General features: G+C 43.0%; 2 protein-coding genes across 4 annotated transcripts; both read right to left on the bottom strand.

The window, feature by feature from the left end:
* Positions 1–615: 615 nt before the first annotated feature.
* Positions 616–16,102, bottom strand: LOC117150977 (protein bark beetle). Of its 3 annotated transcripts, none has more exons than XM_033318160.1 (13): positions 15,929–16,102; positions 12,138–12,745; positions 10,545–10,723; positions 6,431–10,484; positions 4,164–6,369; positions 3,894–4,105; positions 3,473–3,828; positions 3,289–3,414; positions 3,089–3,112; positions 2,933–3,030; positions 2,499–2,869; positions 2,222–2,446; positions 616–2,119 (listed from the first exon to the last, which is right to left on the bottom strand). In XM_033318160.1, exons 2-13 carry the CDS (start codon positions 12,618–12,620, stop codon positions 1,082–1,084), a joined length of 9,372 nt encoding a protein of 3,123 aa, XP_033174051.1. In that variant the 5' UTR covers positions 12,621–12,745; positions 15,929–16,102; the 3' UTR covers positions 616–1,081. The 3 variants fall into 3 exon arrangements, with proteins under 3 accessions (XP_033174051.1, XP_033174050.1, XP_033174053.1); XM_033318159.1 differs by having other exon boundaries at positions 15,995–16,102; XM_033318162.1 differs by lacking the exon at positions 3,089–3,112 and having other exon boundaries at positions 15,995–16,102.
* An 858-nt stretch (positions 16,103–16,960) lies between these two features.
* Positions 16,961–17,624, bottom strand: LOC117150992 (neo-calmodulin). Its single transcript, XM_033318196.1, has one exon. It carries the CDS (start codon positions 17,553–17,555, stop codon positions 17,109–17,111), a length of 447 nt encoding a protein of 148 aa, XP_033174087.1. The 5' UTR covers positions 17,556–17,624; the 3' UTR covers positions 16,961–17,108.
* Between the last annotated feature and the right edge of the window lie 788 nt (positions 17,625–18,412).

Genomic DNA, 18,412 nt, shown 5'->3' with positions numbered 1-18,412 from the left:
GTTTCCATTACTATTGCTTTTTAGGAAATTTATGTGTTTGTAAACAGCTCATATTATTAGATATGAATATTTTGACATCTAGATACTATGTTAGATATATAAGAATACGAATACTATTTAGCCTTTTCCATTTCTATAGAACTTGTCGCTCAGAGCTGGCAGCACTCTCCAGTAACAACAGTTTTCTTTTTTTGCGCGTGCCTTGCATAAAGAGCTTACCCAATGAACATTCTTTACGAAAAACTATTAAGTTCTCAATGCCAAATCCAAATTGAGACACGTCACTTTGAATCTAATATGATCGAAATTTAATAACTTTTAATTATATTGCTGTTGATTGGTACCTTACAAGAGCAATGCAATTAAGAGAGTGCAATAAGTAGGTGTAAATAAATTATAAATTATTTTAATCAGAGCTGGCAGATAACTGTTATCAGGTAAAATTGTTTCTACAGTTCGGTGTTTTACATTTATCGAAGACTCGAACCATTGCCAATTGGTCCATGTATTAGCTACATTTTTACGGATCGAGGGAATAATACAAGTTTATTGAATCAGTGATTAAAGTGCTTCCAAGTGTTTTTTTTTAAAATAAAAACTACCCGATTTTAATAGTTTCTATTTTAATTTTGTTTTATTTTTCTGTGTATGTACAACAACTTATAACTAATTCGTTTCGGCAATAGTTAATGGTAGACTTAAAGTTAATGGATGGAATGATTTAAGTTTACCACACAAAAAACAACGGGCGGGCGTGTTCGTCTCTCTTGGTCTCTCTCAATCGTAATCTCGATTTTAAAAAGTATACTATAATTTTTAAGGGCAAACTAAAAGCTAAGAAGCTGTGGTGGTTGTTATCCTAAACGAAACTGACAAAAATAATTGTGGGGATGCTAAAGAAAAGAAAAATCAAAGTGTTCTGTTTCATCCAAAACGGTAGGCTTACAAACAAATACTAAATCAAGTAGCAACTCTTACTCTATAAATAAAATACAAATTTGTCCTAGTATTTAGTCAGTTCCGTAAAGGGTTAATGTGTAAAGTGAGTGTTAAATTAGAGTATGGGTTTGATGACGACACTTCACATGGCCGTTTCCAGGGGCTGACTGTGACTTCGTCCGTTTGTTTGCAGTGGCTGCAGACCAGCCGATCCTCCATCTCCATCGAAATCTGTTTCGAGCAGAGCCTCCGACTTGGAGCGGTGGTACTGATTGGTCAGTGGTGACGGTGTCGTTGGGGACGACTCCTCGGATGCGGTTTGGTAAACCGTCTTGGGACGCCGTTGCGCCGGTCCACCCGAGGGCGCCACATTTGGTGCGGCCGGTGGCTGTGCCAGTGGCCTCGGTGTCCGGTAATGTGATACTGGAGCTTTGCTACTCCTGACGGCAGTATAGTACGAGTCCGGACGTCGCATGTCCGCCGGTGTTGCCTGCTGACTACTGGGAACCGCAGGCGCTGGGCGGTACAGTGAGGACTCTGTGGAGTAGTTGAATTGATCTAGCTTTTGATCAAAGGGCAGGGAGTCGCCGCTGCTTCGGTGGGGCATGAAACTGCTGTGCGAGCTTCTTTGGTACTCGGGCAGGTTCTGTTTGAGTTCGCTAAGAAAGGCCAAGCCGGGTTGGCCACGCCTTCCAGCCGGAGTGCCCCCCTCGGTTCGAAGTGGCAAGGTGCTCGCATTTCCATAGTAATCGGAACCACCCTCATCGATCTCCTGATCTGTGTGATGTATGATTGGCGTGTCCTCTGCCACACTGGTACTAATGGAATTGGCTCGCGTGTTGCCACCGTAGGTGGAGTTATCCCGGAATCCTTCGTTGCGGTAGCTTAACTCAAAGGCGTCGGGCTCCAAGGCCGCAGCTGCAGCTGCAGCGGCTCTCGCCCTGTGGCCACTTGCCTTGGAAATGGTGGCCACCTTGTGGCTCTGATGATCCTGTGCAGGCTGTGCTGGTCTCAGGGCATTCTGATTCACATACTCATTGTAGTGGGGCTTCTGTTCGTAGCCCTCAAAGCTACCAGCTTCCGAGCTCAACACACTTTTGTCCATGGAATCTATGGAACCATTGGCCACCATCTGCTTGTAGTCCTGACCCTTGGACAATGTTCCATTGCTGGACATATTCTGATTAGCGAAGAACCAAAATGGTTAACATAAAATGGATAAAAAATAAGGAAAACAATCAAATAAAAATAAATTCATAATAAAATCAAAAGCAAATCATACATAATTGGGTCTTCTGCGAAGGGAACCCTGTGGATCGATGCTGTTCAAGCTGCGAAGACTTTGGCGAATGCTGTTTCTCCTCTGGAGTCGTTGGGTGTGCCGATGTTTTGATTTAGCGAACCAACAGAAGGCCACCAGGATCAGCAATATAATGGCAAGAACAAAGGCTGAGATAATACTGATGGCAAAGATGTCTGCTCGCCAGGACAGAGGATCAATGATAACCTGAAAGAAGACAGTTACTAACCAATATTCTATTATCTCTTAAGTTTTTTACCCTGGGATCCGATTCGCAAATGAAACCGCGCTCCTTGTTGCAATCCTCGATTTCGATTTCCCCAAACACAAAGTTCGTGCAGCGATCGATGTGATTATAGTCCTGAATCCAAACCTTATCCGGATATTTCAGGTGTCGCATCTGGCTCTGCAAATACTTCCATAGCGTAGTCTTATCGGTGCGTAGGAAGGGCATTGTGGAGTTCTCCGAGCGACAGAAGTCTCGAGCTTCGTGGAAAGTCATGGGAGCTCCCACGTAGATGAAGCAGGTGTCATGGACCAGTGCCCAACCTGGAGGACATTTACCGTCCAGTATTGTCTCATTGTTCATTTGGAAGGGCACGGCTAAGACCTCCAGTAGCATAGGATCATCTGTTGGGAATTACAGAAAGCTATAGAGTTGTATTTAATCTATGGATTTAAGTCCTTGCTCACCTGATTTATCTCTAATACGAGACTGAACGGAGATGCTATTATTATAGCTCCAATAATTGTGACGAGCGTCGATCTTGGAGCTCCAGGTTTCAAAGGTCCTAGTTAAGGAAAATTAATATTAATGGCCACTCTACAAAGGACTTATATTTATCTTACCTGTTTTCATAGTCAAAACTCAAACTACAAGTAGGAAAATTGCAGAAAATGGGAAAAATGAAATTAGAAATTAGATTTCCATTAAAAGACTAGTAGAATAGGCACAGCAAAATTGGAACAGTTTACAAATTATAATCATAAAGTTATAAAAAAGTAGAATAATTTCATTTAGTATTTTAAACGAGAATAAAAGTAATTACATGGAATTGTTGACTGTGAGCAGCTCATAGTCGTTTTCGTGGTTCTCGAAAATATTATCCACATATTGCTGGCCAGCCGTTCCGGCCACAATTGTTGCCCTGGTCATCCAGTTGGTGGCAAAATTCCTAAAAAAAATTATATTTTAATAACGAGCACAGAGGATAGTCCAAGCTGGTGACCCACCTGTAGAAACCATTGTGAGCCGTTGTCTGATAGATCTGCAACCGCACCTTTTCGAAGCCAGAAACCTCCATGATTCTGCCTCCCACATTGCTGTGCACATAGTTATAGCTAAAGTTGGATACCACTTGGCACAATCTTATCACATCCTCGTAACCAGCCATATTCTGGGCAAAGTAGTTGCGATAAAGCTCCACTTCTTGATACGGCGAGGATTGTCTGCCTTCGACGAACAGAGCTGGACGATTGCGATTCCTCATGAAGAGATTGTGATGAACAAAGCCACGAAGTGAGGTGGCTGAACCTCGGGAATCAGCTCTAATCCGAAGACCACCTTGATTTTCTGTTACCAGGTTGTTCTGAGAATGAGATTAAGAAAGTTGTAGTCTTTGAATGGGATAGTAATGTTTCTTAAAGACCCTACCATAAAATACAACGAATTCATGTTCTGCACATCCAAATTCAGAGCTGAAGCGCAGGTGGAGAAATTGCCATACAATTGTCGGCAATTCTTTTCTATCCGATTGCCAATTAAGGTCAAGGTGGGCGTGACCTCACCGGCGGAAGAGTACGTAACCGCCCCTTTGATCGCACCTGAGATATGAGTATCTGTGATATTGTGCAAGGCATCGCGATCTGTAGAGTATTTCACGATTAAAATAAACATATATTTGGCATCACTCAAGTAGCTTACATTGACCCAAAGTGGAAATGGGCACAGTGACGACCTCGGCGATAAAACCATGTGTTTCGGGAGCACCACTAGCCACCAACTGGAGACTCATCGTTGGGCCCTTGGTCTTGAAGAACGATCTTTGATTATCCGTATCAGATTCGATTTTACCCAAATAAGTGGCAGTCACATTGTAGATATCACCGTCGTACAACTTGATAAAATCGGTTCTGCCATACAACTTGGAGTGATTGAACAAATTGGATTGCAGCAATCTGAAACCGATTGGCTTAGCTCGAAAAGCGGAGGTGAAGATCTTCACACAGTTCACTGGATTGTTATCATACTTGTAGTAGATCAGCATGCGTTCTTCGATGGTCAGCACCTTTTGGGGATCGCAAATGTCCACCAGCGAGAAGAGCTTATATGGGAGATCCAACTTCTTCAAGGGCGTAAAACTAGATTCATCGCTATCGCGGCCCTCGCCACTCAGCGATACAATGCTAATTCCGGTTCCCAAAGTATTGTTAATGTTCAAGTGATTCAAATTCAGTTTACCACTGGGTGCAATCATGTTTATGCCATGGTTAGCCGAGTTTTCTATGCTCACCGAGGTTATGGATGGGTTCTTGTGAATGGCTTGAATGGCAGCGGCTTTGTGATTATGCAGTATGCCTGCCTGTTCGATCCTGACGAACTCCAACTGACTGTCCCTCAGTGGCAACCGCGCATGTGACCTAGTGTTGTGCAAACGATGTTCATATTGGATTTCCTCGAACTTGGAGTTGGCGAATCTTATGCCACCCCAATAAACTTCATCGTCAGCAATGCCATTGCAGCTGACAAAGACGAATACGTCGTCCCAACGGCATTCGTGGCGATGTCCATAAAGTTGACCATTCAATCGCTCCGCACAATCCTCCATTCTCTCCTCGTCACCTCGACACTCCAATGGTTGCACCCATGACCAAATTCGCGTCAGTGAGTTCGTGTGGAACTCTATCCTGCGATCATGACCATAGTAAACATTCAGAGGATCATAGCCCAGTTCGCGACAAACAACTTGAGCGTTCCGCTCCGTGAATCTGCTGTCGCAAATAGGCACCCACTGAAGAGTGGTGTGATTGAAGTACTCCAAAAAGCCCTCATTCAATCCGAACAATCCGTCGGCATCTCCTGTGCAGTTGTTGGCACTGGTGCACAGTCTTATGGAATCGAATTCGGTGAGCGGAGCACTCATATCCTCCAGAGCCCGTTTCTTGGGCTGAACATCGATCAGAGATTCCCTGGTGGCATTTCTAAAGGGCCTCATCACGATAGGCGATTCCCTGTATCCAATGGCCACTAGTGTACCCAAAACCAATATTCCCACGTTCGGTTCGAATTCCATTGTGACGCCATGGTTTATAGTCAACGTTTTGCCGGGCATAACCGTGATATCAGAGGATATATAGTAGGGGGTACTCTGTTTCGTCAATAACAAGTCCTTATACACTCGACCACCTCTATAGGTGCTCAAATCTATCTCTTGATCTTGATTGAAGGGTACAACCACAGAAACACTGGCATCGTAGCTGTCTTCGATCAGGAATGGCTGATATATGACATCCGCATGGTCGTTCCAGTTGTCAAAGTCGAAAATCTTAGCCTCTATGAATGCGGTATCCTTGGTGCCCCACCAGTTCTCTCTTGCCTCAAAGTAGTTATTCAATCTGGCCGATCTCACACCGGCCACCAAATTATAGTCCATTTCATTTTCGGCTATCAGATTGCGATATAGTCGCACATTCTGGACACCATCCAGTCGAATCACTGCGGTGGGTATTTTGTGTTGTTTCCGTATCCTTCTGGCCACTTTCATGTAGTGATTCCTGTAGTTTGCCGTCATGGTAACAATATTATTTCCTTTGAAGCTGTTAAATTCGATGCTGGCAGGTACTTGTCCAATGATTTCACTTAGGGAATCCGCCTTGAAAAGCAGCACAAACTTGGCGTTATTCGACTCAAAACGATTGTTGTCGAAACGAAGTCGCTTTTCCATTCCATCTAGAGATATCAGAGCTCCAGGGCAGATATTCTCTCTAAAGACATTGGAGGTTATATTGAAGACCGTATAGTGACCGGAAACGGAAATGCGGAAGTCGCGATTTCTTTGCCAGGTGCTGTTGCCGAAATAAATCGAATGGGTGAAGTTTTCGTTGTATTGCCACACGTATGGCAAAGACACCTGAAATGGAAAAAGAAAGCTTAGCTAAATTGAAAAGAAAATAGATCAATTTCAATATTACCTGAAAGCCTCCATGAGTATTCTGCTCGAATGTAGTATCCTGTATGACGTAATGGAACAGGTTGTTCGACGAACGCAGATCCTTCGACATTTGTCGTATTCCAAGTCCATTTTGAGTGATTAGCGAACCATTGACATGAAGGGTAACCTCTGATAAGTTACTCGATATCACATCCCAGAATGGTGACCTTATAAGTATAGCTTCTCGTTCATTGTAGCTGAGCTCAGAGTTGATGAGCTTAATTGATTCGTTGGCTTTCCTCAAATAATACTCTCCATTGTCGCCTATGTAGCGATTGTAGTAGATGCCCGTAATACCCCTCAAATTCTTTTGTATCTTCGTTGATCGAATGGTTAGAGTGGGCACAGCACCGCTGACAATGCGATTCCTTATGTTTTGCACTGGAGCTGTGACTGTGCTCAGCATCAAAACAGCTCCTCCCAAGGCCTGCAGGCCGCTTTCGTAGTAGATGATAATGCCATAACTGCTGCTGGTTACTGGGAATACGTTTAAGTCTCGCTTAACTTGCCACAGATCACTTCTAATATTCTCTGTCCTGGCATTCAGGATGTTAATGCTCTCTGTGGACAGATTGTGTATGGGATTCAAGAGCTGAATTCCAATGACATAGCCTGCCGGGCATTGAACCACTATTTTGCGATTGATATTTTGTCCCAGTAGCTCTTCAGTTCTTATGTACTTGTGTTCGAAGGTTCCCAAGTCGATATTGCTTATTTCGTGGGGCAAGAGGTAAGGATCGTAGTCGGTATCGAACGAATTGAAATCTGTGGCCATGTTAAACCATCCCCCGATTTCCTTTTGATCCAATGCTGATATCACGGCATCATGAGAAACACCACTGCCTTTGTTGTCCTTGATAATGGATCCTGAGACTCTGAAGTCCAGTTGTCTTAGACTAATTCCACTTCCCTTATTGCCAGAGAATTCCGAGTTTTTGATGTTGTTCACTGACTTGCCAGCATATATGTCGGCGTATATAATACCCAAGCCGTCTTGCAGATTGTTCACGATTCTTACGTTTTCCAGATTGTGACGCGCATGATCCATCTGAACAGCGGGCTTAAAGGCATTGGTGGTATAATCGAAAAGTCCGGCCTTTTCCACAGTTAGATACTGTAGATCCGCCCTTTCGGCCAACATACTGAAACGAACACCAGCCCAGGCACCCTCATAGCACCTGAGACCCACATCGTTTTCATGGCTGCAGGTGTTTTCGAACTCGTACTCAGCCCGGCACTTGGTCACGTCTCGATCCTGAAGTGTACACCTGACATTGGCCATCAAAATGTCCTCGGAAGTGCCAGCATTCGGTAATTGCGAGCGAAGTAGTCTCCAATCCTGAGGGTTCAGGGAGTAGCCCAATTGGTGGCAAACCAGAGCTGCATTCAGGACATTCCAGCCATAATCACACACAGTGCCCCATCGTCCCTTTAGGTAAACCTGAAGTCTTCCCTCATTGGCACCCGCTCCTCCGACCAAGCGAACTGGAACTCGAGGTACACCATCCGCGGGTATTACTTCCGTTTCCATATCTATGGCCTCAGTTTCGCTATCCAGGTCGATGGTTTCCGTGTCATTTGATTCGCCCATAATTGTTTCCCGCTTCAAAGTGAAGAGTATATCATCGGGTCTGCGTCCTCTGGCTTCCAATTTTCCTGCCACCATCATTCCCACACTGGGTTCGAATTTGAGAGTGGTACCGGGTTGGAGTATGAGCTTACCACCAGGTCTGATATTGATGTCCTTGGTTACGGTATACGTTCCAGCTGGAACCATATCCTGACCATCGACTTCGCCACCAATGACGTCGCTTCCCTCGTGGAAAAATCGGGGAACCACAGTGGAAACCGTAATCATTGCAGTGGAACCTGGATTGGAGCTGTGCAACAGGTATGGTAGATAGTTTATTTTCGCCAAATTATAGCGATCGTTGCGATGGAAGAGACGAGCGTATATCTTGTTCTCATCCGTGTGACCCAGCCAATTGCAAGTGGCGTTGATGATCTTACTTTGATCAGTGAGTTGTGAGCCAATTTCATACATGGAATCCAGATTGTGCAGTATGTTCCGGAATATGTCAACATTACTTGATCCCACGACAACGGGCGCTGCCACTCGGGATCGCGGATTAAGTCGGCCAGCACCATCACTGCCTTCTGAGCCTGCGATTAGAGGACCAAAAGCCTCCGTAATATTGTTACCTCTCACAAAGTTCCTCGTGAAGAGTATATACTGTACTTCAGCTCTGCTGTAGGGCGATAGACCCAGAGAAACCACATGGACTCCGCTGTTTCTCATGAAGTAGTTACTCTGTATGATCAGCTTGACCGGGAAATAATTAAACTCCGGATATATGTAGTCGTTGTTGATGAACAGACAACCATAGGAACCAAAGCGGAACATATTGTATTCGATGCGTCCTTGAAGATTCAAAGCTGGGCTCAGATATATGGAGTTCGCCTGGGAGTATTTAAACTGATTATGTCCTAGCTGGAGTTGCATGTTGGGTCGTCCATTGGCAGTGGCTTGGTAGCAGGATTCAATGAATATATCATTTTGTTGACTACCGTTGAAGCTGTTTCCCGTGATGTTCACCCAAATGGGACGACAGAAGTTGCCGTGGAAGACTCCAGTCTCCAGGTTACCGGCGATTTGCGAGTACTCCACCACGCTGGTTTGGTTAAAGGGTATGTACTCCATTCGATTTACGTCCGATGTGTGATTCAGCCAAGTGGCTACGCCATATCCCTTGTTGGCAGTCAAGGCCGATCTGGAGATGTTCCGATTGCCACCGTAATAGGTGATGTTAACGCCAGCGCCATTGTTGAAGCTTATGTTGGAGCTGGTTATGTTCACGTCTCCAGCTCCACTCGTCACATGAACTCCTGCCACATGGCCGTTTCCGGAGACGGAGCTACTGTGCACATGCAGCTTGGATCTTATATTGTCGATGGCCACACCACGACCTCCATTATCCTCCACCGTGGATTGCGATACCTTAAGATCGTAGGCAACCGAGTCGCCGGACGTCATCCGGAAGAAACCATTTAGCTCCTGCCTGGCATCCGCTCGTATCCTCACAAACATTTTCTCCCTCGTTGAGGTGACACTTTGCGGCCTCGTAAAATTCCTGGCCTTCCATTCGAACAGCAGACGATCGTTTGTCGAGGCTCCATCGTAAATTTCCACTGTGGCAGTTTCGTTTTGCATCAGGACAAAGTTCTCGAAATGGAGGGTGAGTAGATATCCTGGTCGTGTGAAGAAGTACTTGCCACACTCCTTGCTAGATCCTGAGTAATATTTCTGCGTGAAGGACAGCGAAATGGGATACGTTTGCCCCGACGTTGTGGGCAGAGTGCAAAAGTCATATATGCTGGCACGATCCTTCCTTTCCGTTCCCCTCAAATCGTGTCCCACATATTTGATGCCATCTCCAGCGTTATCCACGATGGAGCATCCATCCAATTGCACTGCGCCCTGACTCGAGTTGACGAAGACTCCAATGCCATTGCATTTCCTCACGGTGACATTTTGTAGCTGGAATCCTGCCCAGGGACGTGTGCTATTGAATCCCGTGTAGGCCGAGTGACTGATCACCACGTGCTCCATTTGTGGAGGTAATCCTTGGACTTCGACCGCCGACTTGGCACTGAATCCTTTGCCACTTCCTGCCCTTATGATGTCCACATATTTCAGACGTGACTCCGATTGGGCCGCATATACGATATTATCCCTGCCCAGAGCCTTTGTGGATGGCGCATTATCGAAGTATATGCCTCGCCAATGGCCCAAAGTTTCGGAATGGACGGGCAGGCATTGGATGCCCAGATCGTTGTGATAATCACACGCACCAGCTCCCATTTGTCGGGAGGTCCAAGCGCAATCCTGAAGACTTCCTTCGCCACCTTTGCACTTGGGCTGCTCGTACAGGAGACGGGGATAATATCCTGGCGTTCGCTCCACCCAGTTCCAGAATCTGCCGCCTCTGTAGCCCAGCTGCTTACAAGCCACTCCATAATCCGCCAATGTCCAACTGTTCAAGGAAAATATAAAATAAATAAGAGAGTGATTCTCGGCATTTAGCTTTACTCACTTTCTGGAATTGGAGCAAACCGATCGCCATGCACCCTTGTGGAAAAGCTGCAGTCTGCCCTCCACTGGAGTGGGTCCATCCACCAGTCGAATGCCCTTCTCTTGGTCATCGGGCAGCTCCAGCTTGTAGTTGGCAGTGTTGCTCTGGGATCTCAACACAATTCTGGAGGTTGGTGTGCCCTAAAAGGAATAATAAAATATTTTACTATTCTAATTCACAAAGCGGTTCATTAACATCCAAGAGAATATAGATTCCAAAAAGAAAATATTTCTTAATTATAATTTCTGCGTTTCTTATAGTTGAATTTCACCTCAACTTTGTTTTCCTCACGTAGCATGCAATTATATTCGTTTTCAATTATGATATCTTCTCGCCACTTGGCCTTCGTTTGCCAATGAAAATCGACATGAAAAATACATAGTATTGGTTATTTTCGAGGCAATTGGGGCATCAATTAACACCTATGCAACGAAGATCTCCAAACGAAGAGTCGCCCACTGCCGCAAAGCAGTTTTATTTAATTAACAGCAAGGCGGTGTGAACTCTTAACCCTTGTGAGACCATGACTAACTTATGTTTTGCATATTCCAAAAAAAATGTGTAAAATTTCGAGAGCTTAGAACTGGCTTAAGAGTTTGACAAAGCTAATTTAATCATTTCCCTTTCGGTCTGTGGTATTGTCAATTATGCCACTCCGACATTCACTTAAATCTAATTAACCCTCGGTGACCCCCTGACCGCTGATTAAGTGACTACAAAAGCTAGGAACAGAGCGGAACATGTAAAGTGCGCGTCATAATTGAGAGGAAGTCAACTGAACTTGGCTGACCCAATTATGGGGTTAAAGATGGAGCAGGTCCTAACCTACCACATACTGTATTATGGCATCCATGTGGATGTGCATTCCACACATCGCCTCCATATGAAATGCGTTATCTCCCCTTCTCAACGATGTGTAAATCAGACAATTGTAATCTTATCATTGCTATAAAGTCAACAATGAGGGAACTTCGGTACGAAGCTTTTGTGTGGAGCTTATCACTAGTAAGATTACTCATAGGGCACCCTCGACGGCTGATAGCAACAGGTGCCGCTTAATCATTCGCAAATATCCAACAGGTGTAGGCCGAAAAATGACTTCAGACCACGAAATTACTCTATATTAATCGAACTATTTGCCTTAATGGATTTCAAATAATTATTTATTTTTAATTGTTTTAGTAGTGCTATTGAAACCTGTGTATCATTATTGCAATGAGAGATTTCATTATGAATATTGTTTGTCGTTTCCCAAGTTCGTCATAATAATATGATTTCATTAGGGCTATTATTAGTGTCATTTCCTAAGCTAATTTCATACCCTCTAATTGAGTTTCACCCTTAGTCAATCAGGCTCCACTTACTAAAAGGACATAGAGGGCATATTTGGTTATATACATATATTGTATATATTTCATTTACAAACTGCTGCATTTAATAGGATTTCCTAAGTTAAGTTTCTAGAATTTCTCCCCGTCAATCATGCTCAAGTTACTGCCAGCTTTTCCGAATGTGCCACAATGAATTTTCCCCATTAGGATTTTCCGGACTTACCACCGCCTGCAGGACGCCGTTGATTTTGAGTCCTTTGGTGGGGGCGAATTCGATGGTAACACCCGGTTCGATGGTCAAACGGGCTCCACGCAGGACCTCGATATCGTCGCGTGCCAAGTAAGGACTCTCGCTGCGCCGCAGGATTCGGTCGCTGAGGATTTCGCCGCCTTGCAGCTCGGTGTACGACGAAGATGACGTCATCGATGGGGTGGAACCTTGTGGCGCCACGGTGACGTCTGCGCCGGAATGTCGGGTTGCTGGCAAAAGTTGGGTGGCGCCATCGAGACTGGCGAAATCGATGTCATTATCCTGCAGCAGTTCCACCTCTTTGGAGTCCTCCGTTTGCCGACTTTCTTGGCTCCGTGCCAAGTGGGTCGAAAAAGCCAGCGTTACGAGCAGCCATAAACATATGCTGCCCCATTTTGGATCCCTGTGGCGTTTACTTTTTCGCTGGCTGTTGGTTTTATGACGTTGCAGCTTCATTTGTGCATCGTTTTCGTATCACTTTTCGTTGTCGTTAAATTTGGTTTATCTCTGCTTTCAATTAATTACTTCACTAACGGTTTTTATTACACATTCGCCATGGCAGTTTCGTGATTATTTAACAGCTGTTTGGAGGAAAAGGTTATATTATATTTATAGTTAATTTACATATTAATAATTTTGTGTTTGGTTAAAAATTTTAAGGCTTTCGCGTTTCATGTATTTTACAAAAAAATCAAAATTAAAGAAGTTTTGTTTGAAGAGCACATTTTCTAATCACTTAAATGAATTGGCATGTATTTTTTAATATTTTTAAATTCTATTTCATTTTTTAGCTTTATTTTTTAGACAGTGTTGTAGTTTCACTTGTTGGCCTTGTTTTGGAAAAAAGGGGTAAACCCTTTCAACAGTTTTAATTGTTTTCAATGCACTTTTCTGTTATTTATCATCTATTGTTGCTTTTTCAACACCCAAATCTCGAATATCTCGAGATTTCCCAATAGAAACATGAGAATTTTGGTTGGCTTCATTGTTAACAAAACTTTGTGATAAGCCAACAAGAGAACGGGCCCAAAAAACGAGTCAGAAAACAACAACAGAACTTCTACCACAACGCACACACATACACATACATATCAGCTTTTAGATTTTTCTGTTTTGACTTTTTCCAATTTTCCCATAAAAACACGTCCGTACGCAAAGAACCGTTAGCAACGACTGAAAAACCGAGCGGGTTTAGTACATTGCATTACCCACAGACAGAGCGAGATAGAGTGATTCAAAGAACGGCTGAGGAAAAGAGAGCGGCCGATGAACAACAATAACAAAAGAAATGAGACAAGCAAACAACAATATGTTAAATATTGGGGAGTTGTTGTTGGAATTCCCCCACTTTAGTAAAATAACTGTAAATGTGGAGGCACTTCATTCATGCCACAAGAGAGAGCGAGAGAGAGAGAGAGGGAGGGAGTGAGAGCGACGCACGCACCGCAAGTTCGTGTTTTTCACCAAGTTTTCTTTTATTTTCCATCGGTTACGTGTGCGTAGTGAGAAGAAAGAAGAAAGCATTTCCACCTTCGACTTATAGACTTCACCAAAACTTTCCCCCACCCTCACTTTGGACTGCGAGAAATTATACTAACTGAGGATCATTAAAAACCTGACAACGTAACTTTTTTATAAATAAAATAATATTAAGTTGGTTCTCCATAAATGAGATGAAAAGCAGTCAAAAAATGTTGTTCATAATAAAGTCTCAGAACTTAAAGAACGTTTTCTTCTGTGCACCGCCAACATTCTTGATAACCAACATTTTAAATTTATCGAATATGCAAAGCAGCTTTATGGGGCGGGGTTCTTGTGGATAGGGGGAGGAAGCAGGGGCAACGGTGCGTGTGTGGATTGTATCTTGTATCTGGTATATGACGGTCGATGGATGTGACTCAACTGCAACGCTGAATGTTGTTTTTGTGGTTGCCGTGACTGCATTTGAAGTGCATTCAAAAGTTTATTGTCTGCCGCTTAATGGGTTTATTAACTTTAGTTCGGTTTGGTTTGCGCTTCGGCATTCTGCGCCTCTCATAAGTTAAGTGAACGCACTAAAAGTGGGCCTATCACTAAAATGGCATTAACCTCGATACACAGCAAAAGTATTTCATTCTGTTACAGTTCAAGTTCTTGAAAAAGTTTCGCTCTAATTTATTGCATTAAATGATTAGATAAGAGTGAGAATAAGTTGACTGCAAAAAGATTATTCACTAAAACAAGTTATACCTATATCGTTGAAAAGGTTTGTTTTTAATCTGAGTACATTCTAAATCAGTGAAATTCAATACCCCAGCCGTGTTCTAGTTTTATTAAGCTTTCTCTGAATGGTTTTGTGCCGTGAAAGGGATTTCCCGCTGTGCAGCTGTTTTTCGGCCAATTTTACAGCAATTTAATTTAGTTTCCGTTCTACCGAAGAGTTCAACAACCCTCTGAACTAATGTTGTTAGAATAATGCCAATTGCCTAAAAAATTTTATGCTCATTTGAGGTCTCGTTATTGACCAATTTGTTATGATGTACCCAAACATGTCCAATTTGTTAGTCACTTGCCGGCTTCAATGATCGTTGCATGACTAAGACTACCCACACACGTAAACTGGTACTTATACGAGTATCTCTCATGATGATGCTATACGTTAATAAGCTTGACCAGCAAGCTTGCATTCCCATAACCATTGCTACTAAAAACATATTTTGAAAAAAAAAACTATTAGCCTCTTTCTTGCAGTCTCAAAAACCTGTTACTTTGTTATTAATTGTTATCTATGGGATTTTATAATGCACCGGGAATGTCTGTAGTCTTTGTTTGGACTTTCCTTATCTACACCAAATGATTGATAATGCCCCACTTCCTCTTGCGTATGCGAAAATGTTCTTTTAAGTCGCCTTTTTTCACGTTTTTATAGCCAACCTGTTGTAACCAGAATGGCAACGCGTCATCGGCTTCTATATTCAATTGCCAGTCGAATGACTAATGCGGAACGGAAGTAACAGAGGAACTCCGAGAGGAACTAGTGTGTAGGGGACAACCTGTCTATGGTGAGGGGATAAAAGGGAGCAAAGTGGTATTAAACAAGTGCAACCAACGTTGCGGCTCGCTGAACGCATCAACTTAAAAGTTGCAGTTGCAGTTTATTGGCCACAAACCAACGCAAAAAAAAAAAAGGAAAAATAAAACTAAAAACTGCCGTAGATGGGGCAATTAGTTGTTGCCAAGAAAGCGTGCAGAAATGGTAAGAAACAGAGCAACAGCTAACAGAATTTTCGAATCAATCTTTATACTCCGCTGATTTTCTTTCCAGTCAGAACTCTATATAGAGAAATCTAAAAAACCACATTGGACACCTTAAAAGTTGTAAAATCTTCTTAGATCCCCTAATCATGTATCACAAATCTTTTTTTGGAAGAATTTTAACTTTGTTTTCCATTGAATTAAATGCCATTGAATTTGCACATAGACCACCAATTTTTAAGTGGAACACACTCGTATATTTGATTCTTTTGCTCCAGAATCCTATCGCTTTTAAGCCGTCATTTAATGCGCGTCTTGTATGTTTTCTTTGTGTACTCCACTCGGCGTTTCACAGTATTGGTGTGTTTGGTAATACTTTTTTTGGTAGTGCCACCAACACAACCTCACTTTTTGGCCAAAAGCTTTGGCTTTTCACTCGGGGTTTTCTTGAAAACTATCAATTTAGACACTATTTTATCACAGATATGCGATTTTATATCTTTAGCTATTATATGGGGCGTTTGAATTACGATTTTTTAGCTTTTCGGAAGCGACGCTTATTGCATTTAAGGCGCGGTCAGCCAGCGATCACTCACACTCTGAAGAACCGACTGTACGTATACGTGACAGCCAAGAGAAGAAACAACAAAGCACCGTTGAGATCAATAAGTTACTGCGGCCAAGCGTTGTTTTTCCCCGATCAAGCGCACACGTCCAACATCGAACACCTTCTGAACCGAACTGAGTGCCGTCGCAAAGCTGAAAAACTGAATAAACTGAACGATGAGCGACACAGAGCGCACTGAGTTCACAAGAGAGGAGCCGTCATTCAAAGTGGCCAGGTAAACCCATCTGGCCCCAAAGACCCGAAGCTTTCGGCTTTTGGAGCGGGTGAGCAGCGTTACTGTCTCTGAAACATCTCAGTTGCCTTGGCCGAAATGCTAAATGTGGCCCATGCAGTGACCAAAGCTTCGGGTTCGAGACGCACACTATTCCGTGCAGAAAGTCACACCCAAATGGGGATAAACAACTGGCTTAAAGCTATAATTATTTGCAAAAATTAAGTTTAAATAATTTAAAAACAATATTTAAGCATATTTCATATGCATTTATGTATATAGAAGCTTTGAGACCCAAAAGTATGGCAAAGTTATGTCCTCTTTTCACTTTGTTTTAAGAATCTCCCAGTTCCTTTCTAGTTCCCATTTCTACACTACACTTTCTTCGGAGATTTCAAGGACTTATAGAAAAACTATGTTTTTTAAATTTTATTTTAAATACTAAAGTCTATTGAGCGTACTTAAAATATTAAAGTATTTCAAGTCCCACGAATCCTAATAAATATAAAAGAAAGGAGTGGAAGGATAAAGAGGAAAGAGCGTGGCTTCACTGGCGCCACGTGCTATTTTTATGTACTAACTTTTCGGGGCGCCATCATTATCATGGCGAGATCGTGAACTACAAAATCACGAAAGACTGCCACAGTGGCGCTAGATGATGTCGCGCCGAAAGTTGGTACTAAAAACATGATCTAAAACAGCGCCCCCTAGTCGGTAGTAGTGCGAAGTCTTGGGCGCATTTATTATTCGAGTTCGAAAGAATTCAAATGTCTTTGAAATAAAATAATTTAACAATAAGCCATAAACAATTTCTTTAGCTGCAGTATGATTGTAAATTTAGAACACGTGTGCGTTGTTGAAGGGTGGTTTTTTAACGGGTGGTCATCATGTTGGTGAACTCCTCGAAATTAATGTGATTATCCTGATCTAAATCGTACTCGCGTATCATCTCTTCCAGCTCGTCGTCTTCCAATTTCTCACCAAGTGCCATGAAGACAGCCCTCAGCTCGGTAGTAGAGATATACCCATTGTTCTCCTTATCAAAAACGCGAAATGCATCGCGCAGCTCCTCCTCCTTATTTGTATCGTGCATCTTGCGCAGAATCACATTGCAAAACTCCTCCTTCGCAATGGATCCGTTTCCATCAGAGTCCACCTCGTTTATCAAGGACTGAACCTCCGATTCGTTGGGCTGTCGACCTAATGCTCGGATTACCTGTGCCAATTCCTTCGATGTGATGGCACCTTCGTTATCCTTGTCCAATACTCTATAGATATTCTTGATCAGGTCCTGCTCTTCAATAGACAATTCCTCCATTATGCTTTATATTATTATTATTATGCTTGTAGGTTTACTTTTTTTATAAGGTTGATAATCAGTTGAGGGTGATAGGCTTTGAAGGAGTTCTACGATTGAGAATTGTTATTCAAAACATTCAATATCGAAAACTTTTTTGAAAAAAAAACAACAAAGAGTCAGCCCTGGCTCTTTTATTAAAAATATAAAAAATCTGCGTGCTCCATGAAGTTCATAAACTTTTAATGCAGATAAAGGCATTAAAATAGCATTCTCACGCACAGTTTGGCAAACAAATCACGTGCTTTCCTGGACCCAAATGATATCATCTGGCGGAGAAACTCTTCGGCTTTACGCGAATTATTTTATAGTTGAACCAGAAATTGATGTCATCGGTGGGGGTTAAAAATGGGCGTCCAATCCGCCCAATGAGGAAATTCCAGGAAGCCGGGCGACTCCAACTGGCGGTGATGACAATTTCCGTGGCATTTTAATTGAACTTTCTACGTGTTCGAGTGGTGTACTTTGATTTGAGCCCCATCCACCGATTTTTCGTCGATTTGAGTCAATGTTAAAGGCGTTGCCACAAACCGCAAACTGTCGTGTCTAGGAGGTCGGGGAGGGGCTTGGCGGCCGGGGCCTCGAAACGTGCCTGAAGTATTATTACCGCCGTCTGTGATTGATGGCCTCATGCGAGTGAGTCAGTGGATTTTTATAACTCTACGCAGATCCCTTCCTTTCAATCAAGCGGCAAAAAATCTGGACATCGATCTCTCCGATATTAGCTAACTTCATTTCAACTTAACTGCCCAGAGTGCTTTGAATAAAGTGGATTTGAGGCGGAGCCTTGGGATTCTTGGTCAGACAAAGTCGATTTT

This window comes from Drosophila mauritiana, chromosome 2L (genome assembly GCF_004382145.1).
Source record: "Drosophila mauritiana strain mau12 chromosome 2L, ASM438214v1, whole genome shotgun sequence".
Classification (NCBI taxonomy): Eukaryota; Metazoa; Arthropoda; class Insecta; order Diptera; family Drosophilidae; genus Drosophila; species Drosophila mauritiana.
This window is presented reverse-complemented; position numbering and strand designations above follow the sequence as displayed.

Excerpts from the sequence above, each read along its gene's own strand:
- LOC117150992 (XM_033318196.1), bottom strand. The coding sequence starts at position 17,555 with ATGGAGGAATTGTCTATTGAAGAGCAGGACCTGATCAAGAATATCTAT.
- LOC117150977 (XM_033318160.1), bottom strand. The coding sequence starts at position 12,620 with ATGAAGCTGCAACGTCATAAAACCAACAGCCAGCGAAAAAGTAAACGC. Across the intron at positions 4,106-4,163 it reads CATTTCCACTTTGGGTCAAT|ATCGCGATGCCTTGCACAAT; the intron begins GTAAGCTACTTG and ends AATACTCTACAG. Across the intron at positions 3,113-3,288 it reads CTCACAGTCAACAATTCCAT|TTTGAGTTTTGACTATGAAA; the intron begins GTAATTACTTTT and ends TCCTACTTGTAG.